The following is a 24,575-nucleotide window of genomic DNA, read 5'->3' as shown; positions in this document are numbered from 1 at the left end:
AGTTATGAAGAGAAAGAAACCTTTTCAACTCTGGAAAAGGGCATCAAAGAAAAACTGAGTTAATATCAAACTTAATGATCTAAGGCTGAAGGCATGTCTCTTAAAATATCCGCAGTAATATAGGGATGTTCTCATTTTTTTTCCCCCCTTTGGTGGGAATGGGGTTTGAACTCAGGGATTTGCACTTGCAAATCAGGTGTTCTACCACTTGAGCCACACTTGTTCCAGTCCATTTCGCTCTGATTATTTTGGAGATGGGGTCTCTAGAGTTATTTGTCTGGGCTGGCCTGAACTGCAAGGCTCCTCATTTTAGTCTACCAAGTAGCTAGGATTATAGGCATGAGCTACAGTGCCCAACAGGGATGTCTATTCTGCCACTCATTTGTTGCTGAAATGAAGAGTCTAGTTAGGACAATTAGGTCACACAAAGAAATAAAAGCCATCTAGGTTGGAAAAGAAGAAATAAAAGCTCAATTTGCAGATAGGATCTTGTATATACAAAAATCTTAAGCAATCTACTGAAAAAGCCTCCAAAATTCATAAGTCCAGGAAGGTTAATGGATACAAGATCAATATACAAAACCATCTGCATTTCCTAACTAGGAACATTAAAAACTAAGATGGTAATTACATTCATAATAGCACCAAATACTTACACATAAATTCAACAAACGTGTGAAAGTCACACACACCAAAAGCTGTGAAACACCATGGAAGAAAAGATAAAAACAAAGATACCCATGTTCATGGACTGGAAAACTTATGTAAGGGTGGCAAAGCGATCTACAGAGTCAACACAATACCCAAATCAAAGCTTTTTTGGGGAGAGTAGTGGTAGAGAAATTGACAAGCAGATCCTAAAATCACTATGAAATTTGTAAAGAATCCAGCTAGAACAGCCCAAACAATCTTAAAAAAAGAATAAAGTTGGCTAAATCACACTTGACAATTTCAAAACTTGCTACAAAATTAATTGAGTCTGGAGAACTGGTTATAAGAGTAGACATACAGATCAGTGGAGTAGGATTCAGAGCCTAGAAATAGATATAGGAGCCTTGGCCAGTTGATTTTTGACAAGAGCATGTAGACAGTTCAGAATGGAGAACAGTATTTGTCAATACTGGACATCCATATCCAAAAGAATGAAGTATCCATGAGTTACATCTCAAGCTATGACACAAACACTCAAGGTAAGAGCTACAAGTACAAAACTCTGAGAAGAAAACATAGGAGTAAATCTTCTGACTTTGGACTAACCAATGGTTTCATAGACACATCAAATGAATAAGAAACAAAAGAAAAAATAAACTAGACTTCATCAAAATTCAAAACAAAACAAAACAAAACAAAAAAATTTTTGTGCTACAAATAGTAATACCCAGTAAGGTAACAACCTACAGAATTAAAGAAATATTTGGAAATCATTTATTTCATAAAGAATTTTTATTTACAGTATACACTGTATACAACTGAATAATTAAAAGAGAGCTCACTTGAAAACATGGGCGGAGAAGAATCAAAGACTTTTTTTGTGAAAAAGATAATGGCCAATGAGCACATAGAAGGATGCTCTGCATCATTAGTTGCTAGGGAAATGCAAACTTAAGACCACAGTGAGATTCCTTCATACCACTCAGATGGCTGTCAACACAGGAGGGGCAGTGACAAGTGTGGGCATGGACGTAGACACTGACCCTCATACACTGCTGGAGGGAATGTACATGGTGCCATCACTGTGGAAAACAGCGTGGCAGTATCACAAAGTTAAACACAGATCTGGTGTAACCTAGCACTCCTAGGCATATGTCAAGAAAATGAAAAGCACATGGTCACACAAATAAATGTACTGAGCACTCACGTCAGCATCATTCATAATAGCCAAACACAATGCCAATCAACTGATGAATGGATGAATAAAATGTGGTTTATGTGTATAGACATAAACATGTATTTAATATATACGTCTCCATGCAATGGAATGTTATCCAGTAACATAAAGGCCATGAGGTATTTATTCATGCTACAATATGGATGAATTCTGAAACACTATGCTAAGTAAGAGCAGATCACAAATGGCCACATATTGTATCGCTACATGTATACGAAATGTTCTGTATACAGGGGCAACTCCTAGAGACAGAAGTAGATTAGCAGTGAATTAGCACTGGATTTGGCAGAGATAGGAGGATGGGGGGGTGACAGCTAATAGGTATATGGCTTCTATTAGGGAGGACCAAAATTATATAGCAGAACAGTTTCATAATCCAGAAAAACCCAACCAAACAAAAAAATCTGAAAACACTTTAGGAGAATTGTATGGTAAGTGAATTATGAATTATATCTCAATGAATAGTTGTTAAATAAATAAGGGCTGGAGGTGTCATTCAGTGGTAGAGCACTTGCCTAGCATGAGCAAGGCTCTGGGTTTGACCCCAGTACTTCCAAAAATAAACAAACATAGTAGCATAATTTATATTCCTTACAATTAATTAGCTTAAAACTTTTATAATTAGCAAGTCAAAATAAACACTTGTATTTAGTTTTAAAAAAAGTATAAGGACAGGAGGTGTGGTTCAAGTGGTTGACACCTGCTTTGCAAACATGGAGCCCTGAATTCAAAACCCAGTCCTACCAAAAGAAAAAAGGTATAAGGACACAAATGTTATTCATAAACCTACTAACCACAGATGACTTCTCCCTAAGCCTTTCTCTAGGTGTGGCTGTCTGCGTGTTTAATTAAAAATCTAGGCACGTGTGTGGTTAAGCTCAGCAGCCTCGCTGCCTTCCCTTCATTGGGTTAAGTCCTGCCGTGGTCACATACAGCCCACCGCTCACGTGATAGCAGCCCGTTTACACTGAGGCTGTTTCCATTTTTTGCTACCATAAAAAATGCTTCAGCTAAGATGCTCGTATATAGAAATGCTTCTTTATATCTTGTCGAATAAATCTGAAGATGTGGAATCACGATAAGGGAAATTTGATGGAGGTTTTGTCCCAGCTCGCAGCCATCTCGGAAGTTGTGGCTATCTACACTCCCGTGGGCAGTTCAGGAAGAGGGCCCATCACCTGGTAGCAAAAGTGAAGACTGAAACACACTGGCAAGATTACTAGCACTCCCAGCACTAGAAGGGGAAGCCGCGCAACCTCTCCTCAGGGGACTCAGTACGTGGGTTAGTTAAGCAACACCAGGGGGAGCGTGTTCCAACAAGGATGCTCACCTGGTGACCACCCCAGCTCTGTCTCAAAAGCAAATCCTGAAGACACAGCATATACACTTGTGCCATCTTTATGGCCTGCTGCCCTAACCCACAGACGGCAGGGACAGCTGCACTGGGTCCCCGAAGTGGCAGTGGCTCACACTGAGCCAGACACAAGGTGACAGCTGGATGCTGCAATGTCTTTTTCCCTAGCTTCACAGTTTAGCTTGGTCTCAGGCCATCTGACCCTGTCCAAAGACTTGGATGACTGCTTACCGACCTGGAGTTTGCGAAGCTGCTTGATCACTTCATCTCGAGCTTTGTTCGCAGCCTCAATCTGAGCTTCAAGGTCCTTCAGGTCTATCTCCATTTTCTTCTTTGAAGCGACAGCAAGTGCCCGCTGTTTCCGCTCATCCTCCAGCTCTGCCTCGAGCTCCCGTACCTAAAGAAAAGCACTGGGTCATAGCTGGTTAAACCCAACATCCTGTTATCAGGCTGAAACACACAGTTCCCACAGATGGTTATTAGGGACACAAGAAAGCAGAGACCTAAAATGTACAGTCTAAGTGGCTCGAAGACAAAGACAAGCAGCAGTGAGATAATGATTTAAAATAGAAAGACTTGAGGGCATGGGGTACCTTGTTCCAGGGGAATAAGTGAGCATGACTGTGTCCTGAACCATGGGGAAGCAGGCCTGCCCACAGCCTAGGTGTGTGCTCTGAGACCCAGGAATCAGGTCTGGCCAGGTCACAGGAGCCTCAGACTGAAGCAGAAACATTTGGTGTACCAGTTCAGCAGGAAATGAAGGCCGGTTTTAGAGCAGATGATGTGAGAAAACAATGAACAAACCAGCAAATGTGAGCTGGATACTGAAGCAGACACAACTCAGGACCCAGGGACACACCCCTGCAGTCAGTCACTCACTCTGGGGTTTTCTGCCTTCTGCAAGATTCTGGCTGCATTGTGGGGCTGGAATAATACTGTTTACTTGTGCCCTTGTATGGGGAAGGCTGAGAAAAAGCAGGCTTTATCTTTTAAACCAAACCCTAATGCCTAAATCACTGGCAATGAACTGAAAACAGGACTGGATATGAAGTTGTTGAGCTCTGAGTTCAGTCAGCTTCAGAGTACTCTGGCGCCTTGATGTGGGCTTCCCAGCCTTTCCCACATGGTCTTGCAGTGGGGGCTCTTTGCTGAGTGCTTGCCATGAACGGAAAGGTGGCTGGAGTGGGGGTGTGTGTGTCACTATGGAAGCAGCACTGTCTGGGAAGGGAGGTGCCTTTAGTGATCCCAAGAAGCCTGGGGTGAGGACTTCTGGTCCTCTCCAAGTGGAGAACAAGCCTGTTTTGCTTCTGCATCTGCAGGGGAAGCGGTGGGGGAGGAGGAGCAGGGCAGAGGTATTCTCTCCTGGCTTCATGCTGGTGGGACTGCGCCTCCAACCCAGGCTAACCAGAGGCTGCTTTGTCCACTTCTCCCCGATATTCTAAGTATATGGTTTTCAAATATCTAGAAATTCTTTGACTGTCCTCCTCTCCCAAGAGTTAGCACCTAAACTCTTGCATGTGGGCAAGACTTGGCAGCTCACTTTGAATGAACACAAAAGAAAGGAAGTGTGTGACTTGGGAAACCAGGTAGAAGGGTAGGGCAGTGTCTTCCCGCTTGCCCTCTTGAGAAGGTTCCCTCCAGGAAACTGGCCGCCTTGGGAGCCCTGCTGGCCAGTGTGGAGGACCCTGCCCACCCTGTGAGAGTGAGCAGCTTGGCTCAGCTCCTCCGGCCAGGCTCAGGCTGCTACATGATGCATCCAGGTTCAGCTCCTGCCTGCCCAGAACCACCACTGAGCTACTTCCAAATCCTGAACCACAGAAACTGGGACATCAGAAATGTGGCTTTAGGCCATTTAGGTAACTTACCACCAAGCAATAAATGACTAATAGAGTTAATGTTAGTGGAATGAAAATAGCAAGATAAACCAAAATGAGATATATGTCAATTCAGAACTTGTTACCATGAAGGCCACAATTAGTTTTTTAAGTAAACTTTTAAATTACAAGTTTAATGTATATTCAGAAAAGTATCCAAATCATAAGTGCTTGGCAACTTTCAAAAAATTTAAATATCAACTTTTTTTGATAGGTCTTTTTTTTTTTTGGGTGGTGGTAGTACTGGGGTTTGAACTCAGGCCCTCATGCCTGGTGGGCAGGCAGGTGCTCTACCACTTGAGCCACTCCTCCACCAGCAAGTATCTGCTTTTTTTTCTGAAGAGTGATTTAACAAGGCATGTGATGTGAATTACCAGAGTGCAGTGTCCCCTTGCCTGGTGTGCGGTGCCTCTTCCCTGTATACACCACACTTGAGAAAATCCAAAACAGTTACATAAAATCCTTGAATGACCAAATAAACTAATTTTAGTTCTGCTAATATGTCCTAAGTTGAATAGACAGGACCCTGAGCAGAGCTGCTCACAGAACACACAAGCCCTAGGTCTGGAGGCCCCGCCCCTCACCTACCTGTTTAATCAGCAGCCGCTTCTTTTCTTCATTCTGCTCGTCTCTGGTTTGCAGGTCCCTCTCAAACTGGGCCTTCATGGCCTGCATGTTGACCTCCAAGCGGAGCTTGGCATCTTCTGTGGCTTGGAGCTCGTCCTCCAGCTCCTCCAGCTGGGTCCTCATTTCCTCTACTTGCTGCTCCAGGGCTCGCTTGGATTTCTCAAGTTCATGAACCTACAGCACAGGGAGCACCAGTGAAGAGGTAATCCTTGGTGGAAGCACAAGTCAAGGACAATAGTCTTCTTACTTGACGGGTACATATGTGGCACACTGCCCACTTTGGTCAAACCCCCACCCCCAGCCTCTGATACATGCATGCCCACCCTTTCTTTCCCTCTAGGGCTGCTCCTCCTTATTTCAGGGATGCAGTTTAAAACTGAAGTTCTGACTTTTTCCTCCACACGTTTATAATCCTGCTCCTCCGCTGACCTGACCCAAGAGCTCCTGTAAAGCTGGAGCACAGGGAAAACAGCAGTGTTGGAGGAGCCTGTGTGCTGGCTGGCACTTTCCTGCTGTGTGAGGAATGGGACAAGAGTGCACCTCTTCTTGCCATAGAAAAGGTTAACTTGAGTTGGGAAGGCCTACATGCAAATGTGTGGACATTAAGGTGGATTAGGCCTGAGAAGCAGGGTACAGCTTTGAGGCCTGATCTTTCCTGGGACACAAAGACATCCCCCCACCCCTCAACATTTACCTGCTTCTCTGTGCCTAGTACTGGCTGATTGCTTCCACCTCCTATCTCATCTTATCTTCACAACCTTGAGACAGGTTTAGGACCTTTGGGATCCATGGGCATGCCAGCTCCCACAGGGGCCAGCAGAGGAAGACTTATGACAGGTCCATTTTCTAAGCAGTGCCTGGTACTCAGTAGGCACAAAAGTCATGCTTGTGCAACATCTGCTCTCAAGTGATGAGTCACGGTCAAAATGCAGGTGCACTTAAAATTTGTGGAACAAATGTGAGTGTTGATTATTGTAGAGAAAATGACTATGGTGCCAAGATAGTTTTTTCTCCACATTTGATTGTATTATCAAAGAGACCCAGGGTCATTTTGACTCTAGGTAGCCTCTTCTGATCCATGGAACTGGTCCCCTGGGCACCAGCATGTAGGGGACCCAGCAGAATGGGAGGACAGTCTCTCATCACTTTCATACCCCATGAAAGTGACACCCTACCTTGACAATGGGCTTCATGATTTTCAAACCAGATGAAATAGGGCAGGTCTACAATGTCCATTTGACAGATGAGGACACTTGGCTTCCTTCCCATCATCAGAATGAAAGCAAGGGAAGAGCCAGGTTGGAACCTCATCTTTGAGTGCAAGGCCCAGATTTACTTTGCTACCCTCGACATGTCACATACTAAGGTAGGAGGGGATATAGGGTAAACAAAAAGCTCTGGGGGAAGATGTATGCAGTAGGAAGAGGAGAGTACTACGAAAATGTCCAAACTGTGAGTGAGTCCTCAAAGTCACGGAAACCTCAAAGGCAAATCCATAGGCCTCACTAGGAAGGCCAGGCCAGGGGGAGATGTAACTCCCACCCCATTTCATGGAGTCAGCGCCCACTAGCCTCAATCTCAGGGGACCTTGTGGGACTTGGGTTTGATAACTACCCGTGACGGTAGAATAATGAAATTCTGTTGTTGACAGTAGTCTGCTAGGATTGGTCAGGGCGAGGAAGGCCAGAGAAAGTGACAAGAATAAACAGTCTGACCACCAGCTGGGCCAGCCATAGAGCTCTAGGTTTGGCGTGGCATGGATACTGGAGAACAGACTGCAGAACACCTGCCAGCTGGTCCCAGAGACTAACGCCCCCTTCACACACAGGCCAAGGCTCTCCGAGTCAGCTGCACTGTGGGTCTGTGTTCCCAGGTCCTCAGGTACTCGGAAAGCCCCAAGTCTCAGGGCTGCTCTCCTGTGGAGCCCCTGGGTGGCTTACATTCTTCCCCACATCATCTTTGGAGCTCATCAGGTCTTCCATGTCTGCTCGGAGCTGCTTGTTCTGCCTCTCAAACTCCTCCTTGGCCTCTAGGGCTTCTTCAAGGGCCCGGGACAGCGACAGGGCTTTGGTTTCTTTCTCTCTGGCCTCTGCTTCAGCCCGGTCCCGCTCTTCTGCATAGCGAGCAGAAATGTTCTTCTCTTCTGCTAACAGCTACATGCAAAAGCACAAGGAATAACAAAAACAATAAAAGAGCATCCTCTGCAGGGTTCATTTACTGCTAAGAATGCCACCACAGACTCAGCTTTCCTAAAATGAGCATTTGATGTGGAAAATGCGACATCTGCCCTCATGGGATGGGTCACAGACAAAATGTAGGTGCACTTAAAATATTCTGTACAACTACCTTCAGGCCATGAGGTGCACATGAAACATAAATGTATTTCATGCTATACTTGGGTCCTATTCCCAGGATAGTTCATTATGTAGATGTATTGCAAAAATCAGAAAAACTCCTAAATCCAGAACAGTTCTGGTCCTGAGCAGTCTGGTATAAGGTAGAAACAACCTGCAGTAGATGAGTGTTCACATAATTTCTTTCTGTTTTCCTATGTTTACATAAATATATATTGCTTAATTGACTTTAAATAAGATTGTTTCAAATCAAAACAAAAAAAGGGGCACTTTGCCAGGAGGAAGCAGCACGTGGTGTGGGGATCTTGGGGTTTGGGAGCCAGGTGTGCCCACCGCCCACCTGATCGAACTTCTTCTGCTTCTTCTCCAAGTTGGAGACAATCTGGCGCTGGTGGTCCAGGTCTACTGTAAGGTCGTCAAGCTCCTGCTGCAGACGGTTCTTGGTCTTCTCCAGCTTGTCAGAGGCCAGCGCCTTTTCCTCCAGGCGCTGGCTCAGCGCCTCCACATCTTTAAGAAGCTTCTTTTTGATTTCTTCCAAACTCTCAATTGTTCCCAAGTCATCGTCTACTTTCTTCTTCGTATCAGCCAACTACATTTTGGTAAGAGAAAATAAGTGGTCAAAATAAAGAACTCAATTGCTTTTCTCTTTTTGAGACAAGGTGTCACTCTGATGTCCAAGTTGACCTCAAACTTGTCATCCTTCTACCTCAGCCTCCCAAGCACTGGAACTACAGTCATGAGCCACCACACCTGGTAAAACACAACTGGTTTTTGTATTTGAGGAATAAAAAACCTTTTGTTTTCAATATTGTAAATCAATACCATAAGATTTTAAAACAAATGAATTTTAGACTTGTAACTGAATTCCTTAGCTTATCTATAAAATGATGACTGGACTAAATTCTTACACAGGTGCCATAGTTCTGTCTTTCTTTTAAAGACTGCCAACACTGAGAAGAAGGATGTCAGCATTTGGCTGGGCGATAGGAAAAACATGTAACGGGCTTAATTTAGTACAACCTAATTAACTGCCCCAAATGGAGTTGAAAGAGTTCTGCAGAGCAGGGACGTGAGCTGCCAGTGGCACACATCTAGGCTACCACCACTCCCTAATGAGGACACACACCTGGGACTGCAGAGCCAACACCTGCTTTTCCAGGTTCTTCCTGGCCTCCTCCTCCTCCTCCTGTTGCTCTTGAAGGCTGTTCTTTTCCTCTTCCAGCTGTCGGATCCGACTGCTCAGGTTTAATTTCTGGCGTGTCTCCTCCTGAAGGAGCTCCTGTTTATTTGTTTAAGGAGTCAATGCTTACATTACAGTCATCACCAGATACCTGATTTAACCCCTACTTCCACCACAAAAAAACCAAAACAAAAGAAAAATAAAAGCCACTGAAGCCAAAAAACTATTAAAAACCATATCACAAAAAAAGGGTCTCAGTGGGTGATATATGCCCAGTGACGTTAATCAACACAAATGATCTAAAAACACACATGATAATTTTTTAAAAGTTCACCCAAATACTGCCCCACGCTTGTCCTCAAAGGTGACAGCACCATGTCTCAGGAGGCGCCTGAGACACCTCCCCTTCCTGCATCTCCCACCTCGAGCTCCTCTCCACACCCAGCTTGGGTTCAGGCACTCAGCACATCTCGCTGGGATGGCCTCCAGTCTCAGGTGCCCCTCCATCACCTGTCCCCTCATTCTGCCAGATAAGCCTTGGAATTTACTTTCAGATGTCTGCAGTGAGCTCTGCGCTCTGGCTCCCGCTCCTGCTGTGGGCTTGCTGACCAGGTGAGCCCTGCCATAGAGTGCCCGGGGTACAATGAACTTGCCCCTAATTATCCTACTTGATACTGTCTGAGACTATTGCCCCATATCCTCAGCACCAGGCCCAGAACCTGACAAGCACTTAAAAATGCTTGCAAGCTTAATGAAATTAAGATGCAAAACAAAACAAAACAAAAGCCACATTATTGTCAGTTACCTTGTACCCAAATTTAGGTACACCCCAAACAGACAATTTAATACAGGTCTTACCATTGTGTTAAACAAATGCAACCTGACCTTTTACAAAATGGATTGTTATCCTTAGGCCAACATAATGAAATTTCAACCATAATAAAATCTTTTTTTTTCAGATGGGGTTTCTCCATGTAGTCCAGGTTGGCCTTGAACTCACGACCCTCCTCCCTCAGTCTGCTGAGAGGTGGGATGTGCACCACCACACCTGGCTAGTCATAATAAAACTATCTTATTTAAGATGGTATATTAGGCCACTGCTGAGGTAAACCACAGCCTGGTGGCATTGCCTCCCAAGCTACCCGTGTACTTATGGGACACAGAGGCCAAGGGCTCTACATGAAGACACTGAGCTTCAGTGGATTTTTCCTGAGGAAAAAGGCTGGTTTCAGTGTAAGATGGTTCCAGATACAGTGTGAAAAAGTAGGAGGCGATATTATACAAGGCAATTCTGGAACTAGCAAGTTTACCAGTTTATATATTTCAGAACTGTTAGTTATTACTAACAAGCTCTTTCCCGCTGGAATACCTGTGTGTCCTGTAGTTGAGACTCAAGACCTGCTGCATCCTTAGCAAATTTAATGCCCTTCTTCTCTGCTTCTTCCAGAAGTGCTACGACATTATCCAACTCATTCTGCAAGGAGAGTAAAGGTTAAAATCAATTCCACAGCAAACAATGAAGTGGATATAGGACCGCAGCTCTTTGACCACAAACGGAGCAGTATTTGGGAGGTGTGTATGTATCTGAAACTGCCAAATTCAATTAAGGAAGATGTTCACCACCAAGGGTCTGTCATCTCCCTATAGAAGGCTCAAGTAGGTGGGTGCTAAAACCTGCCTTGATAGATACTTCGATAGCACCTCTCCTACTGAAAGGCAGAGAGGTTACAGCTAGGGGTTCCTCCTAACAAAGAAGTAAAAATGACACCAAATTCTTTGAAAGCATGACTGTTATCCTATGTGAAGGGGTTGTTCAGACCAGTTTTTCATTTTGGCTTTTTTTTCTTGTGGTGCTGGGGTTTGAACTCAGGGCCTACACCTTGACCACTTCACTAGCCCTTTTTCTGTGATGGGTTTTTCGAGATAGGGTCTCAAGAACTATTTGCCTGGGCTGGCTTTGAACCATGATCCTCCTGATCTATGCCTCCTAAGTAGCTAGTATTATAGGTGTGAGTCATGGGTACCTGGTTCTTTTCATTCCAACATGCTTTGTGTGTGGGGAGGGTCAAATATAATTCATCTTCTTATAGAACTTGGCAACGTTTAGGGAGTCAAATTTTAATTCTAGCATTTAATCAAGAGTTCTTTCAGCTTTTAAAGATCTGGAATTATATACTGATCATGAATATTTAGCTGTGTCTTATGGTCAGATTTCAGGCACAATGCAACATTTTGTCCTTTCCTCCTCAATTAAGGATAGCTCTAAAATATTTTCTCCCTAAAATAAGATGTAAGATGTTTTCTGATTTTTTTGTGAGGAGAGTGGGTATAGAAACAAGGAGAGGGACTCAGAAGGGGTAGTAGGGCACCCTTCATTCTTGTTTGTCCTCTGGCTGTGTTAGCAAAGAGATAGTGTGTTGAGGACACGTGTGTACACCTAGCACAAACCAACAATGTTCCATTTATACTGTTTTAGCAACATCCTTCAGAGAACTCTTATTTAACCAGTCTTGGGAACAGTGTGGTGGGGAATTGCTTTGGAGTCATGACAGTCTTCAACCTGAGCTCTGCTAGTAAGTCACCGGAGGGAGGCAGGTCCCTAGCTTCTGTGCACCTCAGCCTTCTTGCCATCACACGGGGAAACCATGCACACAGGTGCTGCTCAGGGGTTCCCTAATGTCACTCACCTCGGTTCCATACTGAACAAAGTCCACAGTGCTACTCCTGAGAGGTACAGCAGAAGTATCTCTCCAGATTTGTGAGGTCATGTACATGCATGTGTGCACAGTATTTCAGTACACATATGTTAACATAGCAGGCCTGAGACTGCTCACCTCAGAAATGCCTGCTTGTGGTGTCCCCTGGCTAGTGTCTGCAAATTTGGATTTTGGAAAGGCTCCCTCCATTAACTTGGCTCACTGTGCCTAAATGATTTATGCAAACAATGGGGCCTGAACACCTGCTTTCCTCCCGGGTGTCTGGATGCCCGGGAGAGAACTTTTACATGAGCAGCAGTGCCCAAAAACAACTCAGGTGCTAAGTCTCGAATGAGCTCCCTGGAAGACAGCACTTCCCACATACTGTCACAGCTCCCTGCTGGAGGAACTGAGTGCATGCCATGGGACTGCACTGGGAAGGGAACCCCTGGATGCTTGTGCCTGGCTTCCTCAGGACCCTGCTGGTCTCAGGCCCTCTGTTCCCTTTCCTGACATTACTCTGTGTTCTTTCATTGTGACAAATCATGGCTGTGAGGGGTCCTAGACGCTGAGTCCTCTGACATGACCCAGTTCTGCAATTTTTTTTTTCAATGCAACATGAAAAGACTTTCTTACCATCAATACTCATCTACTAAGCTGTTTTTACTGTTCTTGCCGACTCTGTGCTTTTATATCCACTTCTACAGAGAACATTCTTAAACTTGAATCTGTGTGCAGCTTAGTTATTTCTCTAGATAAATGACAAGACATTGATTTGTATGGCTCTAAGGGTTATTCCCAGCTTTAAGGCTATGACAGAACTGTCAAACTGTCCTACAGAGAAAAGGTTGTACCAATCTATACTCCAGCCCCTGATGTGTGAAAACCCAGCTTCCTAAATCTTCATCCCTACTAGGTATAATTATTTTTGCCCATTGCTCCTACTCTCTTATTTGTTAGATGAATGGAGAAGATGATGTTGGGTTTAACATCATTCAAAGAATTCTAGCCACAATTCAGTGGCACTGGCTAGGTTTAAGGCCAATTCGCAGTCTTACTCTTTTTGTGTTTTGGTGGTACTGGGGTTTGAACTCATGGTCTTACACTTGCTAGGCAATCACCCTGTTTCTTGAGCCATGCCCCCAGCCCTCAGGCCATCTTATTCTTAAAACAAGTATCACTTACCTCCATCAAACAATGTAACTAGGGCTATCTGTAAGAGGACACAACACTTGCGATGGCAATTTTCGGGTGTCAGAGCACTCTAGTTATGGATCTCTTCTGGCCACACAGGGATAAAAAGGCCCAACCATGTACAGGCTCTAGTGGGACATGTCCAGAGTCCAGGCATTCCAGCTTACCTGGAGCTTATTTGCCTTCTCGGCCAGCTCCACTCTGAGCCTGTCACCTTCTGAGACCTTGGCATGGAGCTCCTGGACCTGGGCATCCAGCTTCTTCCTCTTGTGCTCAGACTCGGCCTTGACCTGCTGCAGCACCTTCACCTCACAAGCCAGCTCCTTGTTGTCTGTCTCCAGGCCCTGCTTGTTCTTTTCCAGGTTTGCTTTGAACTAGGTGAAGGGAGGGAGAATAATTTACTAGTTATTTTACAACACACCGTAGAAAGCACTGTTTTTTTTGTACCTGCAGAATCATGTCTCTGCAGTGACATGGTGACTCTGCAGTCAGCATCTGTTGAATGAAGGAGTGAAACACTGGGTGTTCTGAGCACTCAGGTTTCTGTGTGCAGACACCCTGTACGTACTGCTTGTGAATGTCTGGGGCTCACTGAACTATGTAGTTATCATCCATGTAGGGCAGAGGAAACAAACTGTGTGCATCCTATGACAGTGTTAGTTTATAAACTTTTTTCTAAAACTTACTAACATGAGTAAGTTTGGAGCAGGAGTGGGTCTTTGAGGATGGCTGCAGGGAGGAGATGGAGCTACGTGGAGCTGTGGGGCAGACTGTGGCTTCAATCTATTTTTCTACTTACTAGCTGTGTGACACTGGCTTAGCTGGGCCTCAGTTTCCTCACCCTTTAAATGAGAATGATAGACACTATCCCATAAGAAGGCAGTGCTCAGAAGACTTAGCATAGTGACTGACCCATATTGACATAAATGTTCAGTCCATGATGATACTGTCACAGTGTACATTGAAAGGTGGGATGTGGCTAGGTAGAGAAGAGAAAGGCAGAGAAACCAAAAAGAACAAAGGCATAAAGGAAAGGATGACTGGGAAATATGAGATGAAGACAGTGTGCACAGGAGGATGGCTTGCGACTGAGGAGGGAAAATGAAGCCTTGGCAGATGGAAAGCCTGTATGTGAGAGCCAGGCTCCTGGGGAAGCAGTGGAACGAACAGGATCAGAGGCAGGAGGGGCCACAGGGAGAAAGGAGTATAAAGAGTACCGGAAAGGGAATACTGAAGGGACTGTTGCTGACTGGCAGCAGCTGAGTGAGAGAAGAATGACAGTGAAACCACTCCAGGTTTGCGTGCTAAGCCACTGGGAGAGCGATGGCTTCAGTTAGACACTGGGGAGGAAAATGTGACTTGAGGTGGAAGCTGGATCCATCCAGTTCTTTTAAAAAGACAAATCCAAGGCACGTGGCTTCTGTCTTTAAGTAAACAGTGTGCTTTTAGAAAGCAGTCACTATCTTATGAGTGACCAGACCCCCAGAAGCCTACTGAAGGGTGCAAGTGAATCAGTACACAGCTGAATGGAACGGCCAAGTATGATGGTGTCTGTGTAACAGCAGATTTTCTCTGGGAAGTGGAACACGGCAGGGGTCCCCTACCCTTTTAGCCTGTTCCAGTTGCTCAGAGAGCTCTTCCAGGGCTGTTGAGTGTCTTTGTCTCATGTCTTGGATTTGAGCTTCATGGTTCTTAGTCTCTTCCTCAAGAGCCTTCTTCAGTTCTGCTACTTCCTGTTCACGTTTTGTGCTAGAGAAACATTTTTTAATAATGAAGTGCAGAATTAGCCAATGGATTAAATTAAAACATTTTAAGTGCTATTTCTGTTTGTTTTAAACCTTACAGATTCTGGGCTAGTGGAATGGCTCAAGTAGTAGGGTGCTTGCCTAGCAAGAATGAGGCCCTGAATTCAAACTCCAACACTGCAAAAAGGAGTAAAGCTTACAGATTCCTTTCACAAATATCAGATGTGCTATTTTCTAGTAAGCTGACATGCCCATTATTTTGGTACTAGAAATCCTTCTGGAAACAGTGCAACTTGCATTTTCCACATGTGACTTATAACTGAGACACAGAGTGTTATCTGTGAGGCTCCTCTAGTTGTTCTGGGCAGCCTGGTTTCACTGTAGGTCAGGAACTGGTTAACATGAGATGCCAAACTGCCTGCAGCAGATCTGCCCCAGCAGATTTCCTAAGGTAAACCCCACAAGGCTTGTACAAGCTAAGGGGTGCAAAGACCAATCAATCAGGATGCTGCACCACAAGTGAGCCTCTTACCCACTATCACAGGACACACTCATGAAGCTCCATCAGGAGATGGTCAAGGTTGGGGAGGGAGGCATTAACTTTTGAAGGAAGACTAGAAGGCAAATTGAAGGGTCTGTGGTGCTTGTTATGAGGACATAACAGGTAATAAGATCCCAGAATTTGAATGCTCTGAGATAAATTGAGGGTCTATCTAATCTGTGCTTAAGGATGAAAGATCTCATTGGTATTAAATACCCCTACATGCCTCTCTATTATTTTTATAATTGTCTATAACATAGGGAGAGCAACTTCAATAACCAAGTTACTTCACTAATTAGAAGCAAATTCAATCCCTACGATAACCCTTTCTTTAAATTTGTCAACCTGAGCACTGTCTTTAAGTACATAGCTCAATAAAGACTGAAACCAGGGGCTTGGGGTTTGGCTCAGTGGCAAAGCACTTACCTCACATATGCAAGGCCCTGAGTTCATTCTCCTCCCCCCGCCACCACCGCCCCCACCCCATCCAAGAAGGACATTACGATATCTTCATTGGCTGTAACCTCACAGTAATCCTGAAGCTCACTGCTGGCATGTAACCAGCTAGAATGGTGACTCACATGCTGAATCCTGTGTTTTCTTCCCCTTTACCAGTGGAGCAGTGAGACCCAGGGGGCTGAGATCACTGTGGCCACATGGGCTCAGACAGAAAGAATGACTGAAGATTCTTTGTGGTCCAGCCCAGCTCAGCCACAAGTCCCACTGGCTTGGCTGGAGGTTAGCAACATATGGTCTGGCCTGTCCCCTGCATGTCACCCATCAAGATTATTTCAGTTCACACTGCTGCTCTGACGTCCACAAAATCTCCCCTGTGTCAGCTCATTATCGTTTGAGCGAATGGTTTTGCTCCTGGTCCCAACTTGAATCCAAGAGTCAAAGGAACCTTTCTACTTCTCTCTCTTCCCCCAACTAAGCAACCCAGGTCCCTTCAGACTTCCCTCCTAGTCCTAAAGGGACTTAAAATGCCCATGAATCTGCAGAAAAAAAATTGATTTGCAGGCTGAGAGCATGGTCAAGTGGTCCAGAGCCTGTCTAGCAAGTTCAAGGCCCTGAGTTTAAACTCCAGTGCCTCTCCCTACCAAATTCAATTTACTCAGAGCCGTTACTTTTAAGCTGATCATGTGACACACAATTCAGGGAGAACAGACAGGCAGGAGTGGCCTGAGTGCACTCACAGTCCTTAGTAAGAGTACAGTGCACACCTGAGCTGCAGGCAGCCTATTACTTCCCAAAACACAATCACTGAGTGCTCTAATTAAGCATATGTATGGTTTTGGTAAATAGGCACGTATCACTTATAATTTTTGCAAGATTAGAGCCACCTTGTTTCTACTGTGGCCAAAAGCCCAGCTAAGCAGACATTTCCACAAAGTTCAGTGCACAAGTTTCCAGACATTAACCTTTAAAGAGAAGGCCAGGACCTGACACTGTTACACACAGCTACTCTGCCTGGCTGATGGGCTCCCACATCTGTTTTTGGGGAACATGGGAAGTTTGAAAGGACTGCTGCTGCACTTGTACGTGTTCTTGGCCCAGATTCTGGATGCACCACCTCTGTTGCTTTGTCCCAGTATACTCTTGTCTCCCTGATCTGATCTTAGTCTTGCTGTTTTATGTGGCTGGCCTGCTGTGTAGAAACTGTGGTGTCATTCTCTCCACATTCCGGTTTTTGGCTGCTATGTAGACCCAAATGATATATCCTGGTCCTCTGGGGAAGAGCACTGACTTTTGCCACACCACCTCTCCCTCCTGGGTGCACTGGGTCATTCCTACCTCTCCTGGATGCCTAACTTCACAAGTAGTTCCTTTGCCTGCTTGCTTTTTTCCAGGCCTTGCCTCCTCTTCTATCACTCATAGCCTGGAGCAGCCGGCGGGGGTGGGGGAGGGGTGTGTGTGTGTGTGTGTGTGTGTGTGTGTGTGTGTGTGTGTGTGTATTTGCATGCAGTCAGCTGAATGACCAGCCCTGAATGACCAGCCAAGGCAGTGAGGACTCCCTGAATGACCAGCCAAGGCAGTGAGGGCTCCCTCATAGCTGGGCTTCCTGGATACTTGGAGGTCTGAGTCTGGTGGAGGGACAGATGGTCAGAAGAGGCCAGGACAGCACGCCAGACCATCTCCTGCAACTCTGCACAGCCCCAGTGGCTGACGTGGGAATGAAATCTACACGCTAGTGGGAGCCACATGCCAGCCCTAGCCTGCTCTGTGCACTGTAACTTTGTAGGGCTGAAATGTTGCAGATTTCTACTTGTGTACCATTTGGTTCCTGGGATTCTTCCTGCATCTGCATCTGCTCAGGGAACATCTGTGTCTGAGGCCCTGGGCCTACCTTTTTTCTCATCCTGGGCCCACACACCTTCTCAGCTGCTTGCCTACTACTGCTCATGTCTATGGGCACTGCCTGAAGATGCCTGACCACCCTGGTATCTCTTCTCCTTGGCTTTCTGACATCTCACTCTGTGCCTCTGTGTACTGGGCCATCTAGAGGCACACTCTACAGAGGTGGTTCCTACCTACTGGTATTTGTTTGTGACTATCGCTATTCCATCACCATTTTACCTGCCATGGTTTCCAGGAGGGGGAAAGGATTCCCGGAACATCTTCAAGAGAAGCCTCTGCAGAACTGGGTGCAGCCAGCAAACACCCGCAAGATCCCCCATCACACTCACCGGAGTTCCTGCTGGGCAGCTGTGGTGTCCAGAGTGTCCTCTAGCTCTGTTTTCAAGGCTTCCAATTCCTCACTCAAGTCCCTTTTCTGTTTTTCTGCCTTATTCCGTGAAGCCTTCTCAGACTCAAAGTCTTCTTGGAGTTCGGCAATTTGGGCTTGTAGCTCTCGCACAACTTTAAGTGCATTGTTCTTATGCAGTGTCTCGTCGTCACCCCTGTCAAAAGGTCCAGGCAGAGAGGCACTCAGAGTGGCACACAGATGGGTTGTCTCCACCATGCCAAAGGGACACCCATTACACCTCCTCCTTTCCTGGGCTTGCGGGTGTGGTGGATACTCATGTAAACATTCTGGGAAGACTCCAAAGTCAGTGGACCAGAATGAGACCAGCCCAGCCACCTTTCTAATGGGCTGTAATTCCCTGTTAAAAGGTGGACAACCCCACTTTAATGACTAGGACATTAAAATATGTCTTCTGCAGTGAAATGTCATTAGTGAGGGCTGGAGGTAGCAGTATAGCCCATCAGCCTGGAGCAAACCTACAGATGCAAGGAACTTGTAGATCACAAAAGAAGGGGCCTGCCACCTTCCCACATTCTACTTACTTCTTTCCTACAATATACCTTTATCTACACGCATGGTTTAAATGCTGGCAGGTTTTTCTGATAGAGAGCAGTTAGGGTGTCTGAGTTGAGGGAGGGGGAAACACACAAACATGATGGAAACCAACAAAAGATTTAATTCAGAAGTCTTACAAATGGAAAAAGCTTGTCTCTAAGCTGATTTGGCCAGAGTACATGTGGTAAAGGTCAGAGAAAATAGTTTTGTTAAAACATGTTATCTTATTTTATTTTATTTTTTGGTGGGGCTAGGGTTTGAATTCAGGGCTTTGCACTTGCAAAGCAGGCATTCTACTGCTTGAACACACCTTCAGTCTATTTTGCTGTGGTTATTTTGGACATGGGGGGCTCCTGGGAACTTTTTTTTGCCAGGGCTGGACTTGAACTGTCATCCTCCTGGCCTTAGCTTCCCAAGTAACTAGGATTACAGACATGAGTCACCAGTGTCTGGCCTTGATCATTGTAACACAGTATAAATTAAACTCCAAGATCTATAACCATGTAGCCAAATTGTTATTGTTTAAATAGAAACAAAATATTAAATATAAATATGTTGACTATAAATGACTTGCATTCTAAAACCACATGGCTTAGAACTGGACGTCAGAGCAAGCTATTAGAGAGGGAATATCATTTCTGAAAAGTGATTTCCTTTACAGTTCCAAACACAATAAAACTAACCTGTAATGTACAGAAAACAAAACACTTGACAGGGTTTGTTCTGGGGTGACTTTCCCAAGTGTTCACCAATATGACTCATCATTTCTAAGTATAAATATTGAGAAGGGTTTGTGAGATCTTCTTGCTGCTCTGACAGAAGTTACAAACTCCTGGGTTTTTCATAATTGGTGTTATACCCAACAGCAAGGAAACTGCCCTACGCTCCCAGACACCAGCTGCGCTGCAGGAACTCAGGCACAGTAGCAGCTCAACACTGAATGGCAGTTGCAAGGCTGACCTGGCCAAGGCTCCCTGCAGCTCCTCTTCCTTCTTGGCCAGCTGGATCTTGAGCTCCTCGACCTGTGCCTGGAGCTCAGCGATCTGGTCCTGCAGGTCAGTGGTCTCCCCGTCTAGTTTCCTTTTGGCCTTTTCTAGTTCCTGCCGAGTCTTTTCTTCCTTCTTCAAGCGCTCTTTAAAGTAAGGCAGAAGCTCTTCAATACACTGAGTAACACACACCATACTAATGAAATTTAACTGATCAAGTTGAGAATAAGCCATTTTATTCTAAGGCATGTCACTGCCTTGATAACACTGTGTCGTATGAAACAGTGTCACATGAAACCCACCAAGATCAAACAGAGGTAAAAGTTAGTGTGAGAATGGAGTCTTAAGAAGGAAATTGGTACAGTCTAAGGATGTCCTTTCTTGGGAAGTGATCCCACGCTGTAAGGCTAAGGTGATCTGGAATCCTCTCATGTCAAACCCATTGCCTTGCCCAGGTCTGGAAAGGGACCCAGCAAGGGCCAGGGTTACATGAGTCACAGCCTAACCCCAGTCCCTTTTCAGTGGGAATCCCTGGTTTGAACCGAGAGGCACCAAGGGAAAGGTGACAGGAGTGAGCAGAGGGCTAGCATCTTTAGTTCTGTGGTGGCTCCTTAAACTAAGGCCTGCTCCTTCATGTGGTCTCCTCACAACTGTGACCTGTGCCCATGTTCTCCAGTAGGAGCCCGTGCCTGAGAAGATGAGATACGTATCCCAGGCTGACCAGATGGGCAACAGAAACACAGCACATCTGCTTTGTGGGTACCTCCTTAGCAGAGAAGCCACAGACTAGCAAAGTGGTCTGCAAAAATAGTTCATACTGACATTCTGTCTTTTGTCTAAAAAATGAAGAAAAAAAGCCAAAGAAAACCCTAATTTTTTTTTTAAACCCTAAGCTCATATTCCCCCATAATGAAAGCATATATATATATATTGAGGACTGGAGGCGTGTCAACTCGAGTGGTAGAGTGCTTGCCTGGCAAGCTGAAGACCCTAAGTTAAGAAAAAAGAAGAAGAAAAAAAGTACACATTAAGAAATCGAGTGGGCAAGTGGGCACACCCTGTAGGCGCCTGAGGATCTGTAGGACACTAGCCAGCTCTTCTGTCCTTTGCTGACACTAAGGAGTTCTTATGTACCTTTTACAACTCCTACCCTCTGCTATTTCTTTTGCAGCAATCCTAATTCTGACATCACTGTTGCCCTTAGCAGTTTCTCCTCTGTCCTTCCAGTTTCTAGGTTAGTGGCTGATCCCTTTATTAGGTGATACCTGGGTGTTTTAATGTAGTGTTTACATCAGAAAGCTCAGCGGTCTGCAGATTTCAAAGTTAATTTAGACTCTAACAAAATTCACCAAAAGGCAGTATCTTCTACTGTGGTACCAAACTTAAAAAAGTAAAACCATGCCAGCGGTGGTGGTGCATGGCTGTAACCCCAGCAACTTGGGAAGCTTGGGAAGTCTAGAGATGTCCCAGGTTGGTCTGGAACATAGTGAGGCTCTGACTCAAAACAAAATGAAAAATACAAAACAACAACAAAAAAAGTAAAATCATCTTTATGCTATTCCATCAAATATCCTAAGGAATCATGCAAAAACAAAGTAATTTGTAAGAGATTTTACAATGAACCCAAACCAAAGGCCCTATAATCAGCAGTCACCATACACTTTCTGAGATTTGAGTTCTAGTTACAGTAAAATCTCACACATCCTCTTCCTAATTTCTCTAGCCCCAAACACTAACCTTCTAGATCTGAGATCATCACTTCTTGCTTATTCCTGATTTTGGCCAAGTTTTTTGCCTTTTCTTCCTCTTCAGCCAGCTGAGAGGAGCACTCAGCAATGCGATCTTCCATGAGTTTCTTTTCCTGAATAGGAAAAAGTGACTGTTTCAGAAAAGGCATTCAAATGACAGCTTGGGTTTGGGGTTACTCAGAACAGTCAGCATTCTTTGATGAGTGAAAATGCAAGTGACAGTGGCACAGCTTCACCAATGGACTGCACCCTCCTAAGGCAGCCAGGCCCCACTGAGTGCCTGGCTGGGATCTCAGAGTCCCACACTAGTTTTGGGTGAACTGGAGCTGCCACAGACAGGACAAGCCAAAAGCCTAAAAGATGATGAGGATATTTGGTGAATTAAAAAAGCTAAAGTGTCCAGATCTTCAGAAATCTAGACAGACACTTCCAGGGAAAATTAAGTAAGTGAAGCCACAGTCTTCTGCCAATGAGAAGTTTCAGTGTGAGGCCACATTCAGTGAGTGTACGGACACAGGTACTGCTGGATTCTAACATAAGCACATTAAGGAAATGGTCTCTTACTTTGATAAATTTGGAATTCTGGTCCTCGAGAAGCAGAATCTCCTCTTCCATCTTCTTGATTTTAGCCTCTGCTGTCACCTTCTCCAGCTGCAGTTTCTGTCGAGCCCCTTCCTCCTCATCCAGTTGTTCTTCCAGGTCCTAGAGAAGAACAGCCCCTGGTCAGCATCCCACCTGCTCCACCGGAGTCCATCGCACACAGGAACACACAGCAGTGCGTCAACATGCTCATTTTTATTTTTAAGTGGCATTTAAAAAACATGAAGTATCTGGAGTGGCTCAAGTGGTAAGAGTGCCTGCCTAGCAAGTGTGAGGCTCTGAGTGCAAATCCCAGTGCCACCAAAAAACAACAAACAAAAAAGAAGATATCCATTTGTACCTTTTACAAGTTGAAGGACAAGCTGAGTCAATCCTTTGGAAGCAACATGGAAACCTGTATGTAGCAAGCTTTCAAAATGGTCCTTTTGGGGGCGGGGGGAGGAGGCCCCAGCACTGGGAATTGAACTCAGGGCCTCACACATGAGCCATGGCCCCTAGCCCCTTTGTTTTTGTATTTTCTTTTTGAGATAAGGTCTCATTAACTTTGCCAGGGCTGGCCTTGAATTTGCAATTCTCTGCCTCCACTTCCTGAGTAGAGGGGGTTAGAGGTGTGAACCGTAGTATGAAAGAGAGCATTTCTTTTAAATACAACTCCAGGAATTGTGAGCTGTGATCTGGGTAAAAAGACTTAACAGTGAAGTGCTATTGGTTTAAATGGCAGTTGCTTTTTGTCTGTGAACATGCTACAGAAAGGCCTTGGTAATTAAGTACTGGTACATTTATAAAATGGTGTAACATATCATAATTAAAATTCATATTTTGCAGTAATAATTAGCAACACAGGCAGCACTGTATCAAGTGCATATTTATTTTAGTTGAATTTAACTGTATGTATTGAGTCAAAGAGGAGAGAAAGAGAACATGAACATTTAAATAGCACTGTCCAGCTCAAGGGCCTTTCACAAACATAAGCATGCCCAACTGATTGGAAGTCTAGTATTTACTTTTTCTTTAATATGCTTATCTTTATTTCACACTCTATGTTATTGTTTATGATAAATATGTCAGGGCTGTAGATACAAATCAACATACAACCAATTTAACAAACTTTCAAGAGTAACTCTGGCTAAATAATTTACTCACAGTGAATTTCTACAACAAAACCCTTGTAAAAGATGAACTCTATATTGAGAAAAACTCCAAGCACCTATCTAAGCACACAGAGTAGTATAATGAGCCCCAAATGTATACATCACCCCACCTGAACAAGTATAAACTTCTGGTCAACCTATTTCACCTAGACCTCCACCTCTCCCTTTTCTCCTGGGCTTATTCTAACACAAATCTGAAACAATGAAAGGTTTCAGGCTACATTTCCAAAGAATAAAGACTTTTTCCCCCCAGTACCAGAGTTTGAACTCACGGCCTCACGTTTGCTAGGCAGGCGCTCTACCACCTAAGCCACTCTACCAGCCCTGGATAAAGACTATTTAACAACTATGTTTGTTGGCTTGAATCAGAATCCAAGTAAGTCTCACACGCTGTGATTGGCAGGTCAGAGGACTGAGGCTCCTCTAATTGGAGGCTGCACTATCCTTTCTCCTTAACCTCTCCAGGCTACTTTTCCTGTGATCTGGATTTTGCTAGCTATATTCCTGCACTGCACACTCGTAAGGTGATAAAAACAGGTAGAATAACAGTATGCTCAGTATAGTTTCAATAATGAATGAATCTGTATAGATCTATTTTGAATAGCGCAAGAAAAAATAATAGGGGTGATAGGATGGTAAGTGGAGCTATTTTGTACTAAGTTTTCAACAATACTCATTGGGGATGTGGTTCAAGTGTAGTACATTTGCCTAGCAAGCACATGCCCTGGGTTCAATCCCCAATATCCACCCCACTAAAAGCAGCAATATCACTAATATTAAAATCCAGAAATTAATGTTCAAAACCAAGCTAAAACAAAACAGTTGTAGTGGTTCTGGTTGAAAAGGGGATAGTTCAGAAATCCTGCCGAAGTCTCACAAGCAGTGGTGGTGGTGGTGGAGTGGGGAGAGAAGGCAAGGGCCACCAAGTGTGGGTGTTCCTTGGGCCTTGTAATTCATACAGAACCTCTGACATGCCACAAGAGAAAAAAATACTTAACAATTTAATAATGCTACAGATTTAGAACACATCTGAATAAACTTCCACGTCATAAAAGGAGATAAGAAATTAACGGTGCAAAAAATGAGAAGTTTAAAAGAGTCTGGCTCAAGAATGTGAAGGTAAAAGTCATGAAAAAACAAAACAGAAACAATGGCTTCTGCAAGGACATACCTGACTCTACATGAGTAAAATATTGCTGAAATGAGCAAATGCTTTTAAACAAAGAAGAGAAAATCACAACCTTTGGTAATACCGTCAGGGATAACTCACTGTGGTTGGTATTGATTCTTCTAGATCTTCTCATATAAAATCATACACATAAATTTATAAGCTACC

At 44.6% G+C, this 24,575-nt stretch overlaps 1 protein-coding gene across 5 annotated transcripts in view; it reads right to left on the bottom strand.

Moving 5' to 3' along the window:
- The window catches only part of Myh10 (myosin heavy chain 10), a 145,225-nt gene that overhangs the window by 9,515 nt on the left and 111,135 nt on the right, over window positions 1–24,575 (bottom strand). For all 5 annotated transcript variants that reach the window (XM_074046880.1, XM_074046881.1, XM_074046878.1 and 2 more), the window contains 12 exons: window positions 22,053–22,190; window positions 21,478–21,601; window positions 19,715–19,886; window positions 18,141–18,353; window positions 14,772–14,916; window positions 13,335–13,541; window positions 10,647–10,751; window positions 9,224–9,376; window positions 8,438–8,686; window positions 7,684–7,896; window positions 5,705–5,917; window positions 3,478–3,639 (listed from right to left, as the gene is read on the bottom strand). In XM_074046880.1, the coding sequence (XP_073902981.1) occupies window positions 3,478–3,639; window positions 5,705–5,917; window positions 7,684–7,896; window positions 8,438–8,686; window positions 9,224–9,376; window positions 10,647–10,751; window positions 13,335–13,541; window positions 14,772–14,916; window positions 18,141–18,353; window positions 19,715–19,886; window positions 21,478–21,601; window positions 22,053–22,190 (2,094 nt within the window). The remainder of the gene's footprint in view (window positions 1–3,477; window positions 3,640–5,704; window positions 5,918–7,683; window positions 7,897–8,437; window positions 8,687–9,223; window positions 9,377–10,646; window positions 10,752–13,334; window positions 13,542–14,771; window positions 14,917–18,140; window positions 18,354–19,714; window positions 19,887–21,477; window positions 21,602–22,052; window positions 22,191–24,575) is intronic.

Source organism: Castor canadensis, chromosome 11 (assembly GCF_047511655.1).
Source record: "Castor canadensis chromosome 11, mCasCan1.hap1v2, whole genome shotgun sequence".
Lineage (NCBI taxonomy): Eukaryota > Metazoa > Chordata > Mammalia > Rodentia > Castoridae > Castor > Castor canadensis.
Note: the sequence above shows the minus strand (reverse complement) of the source record. Positions and strands in the feature narration are given on the sequence as shown.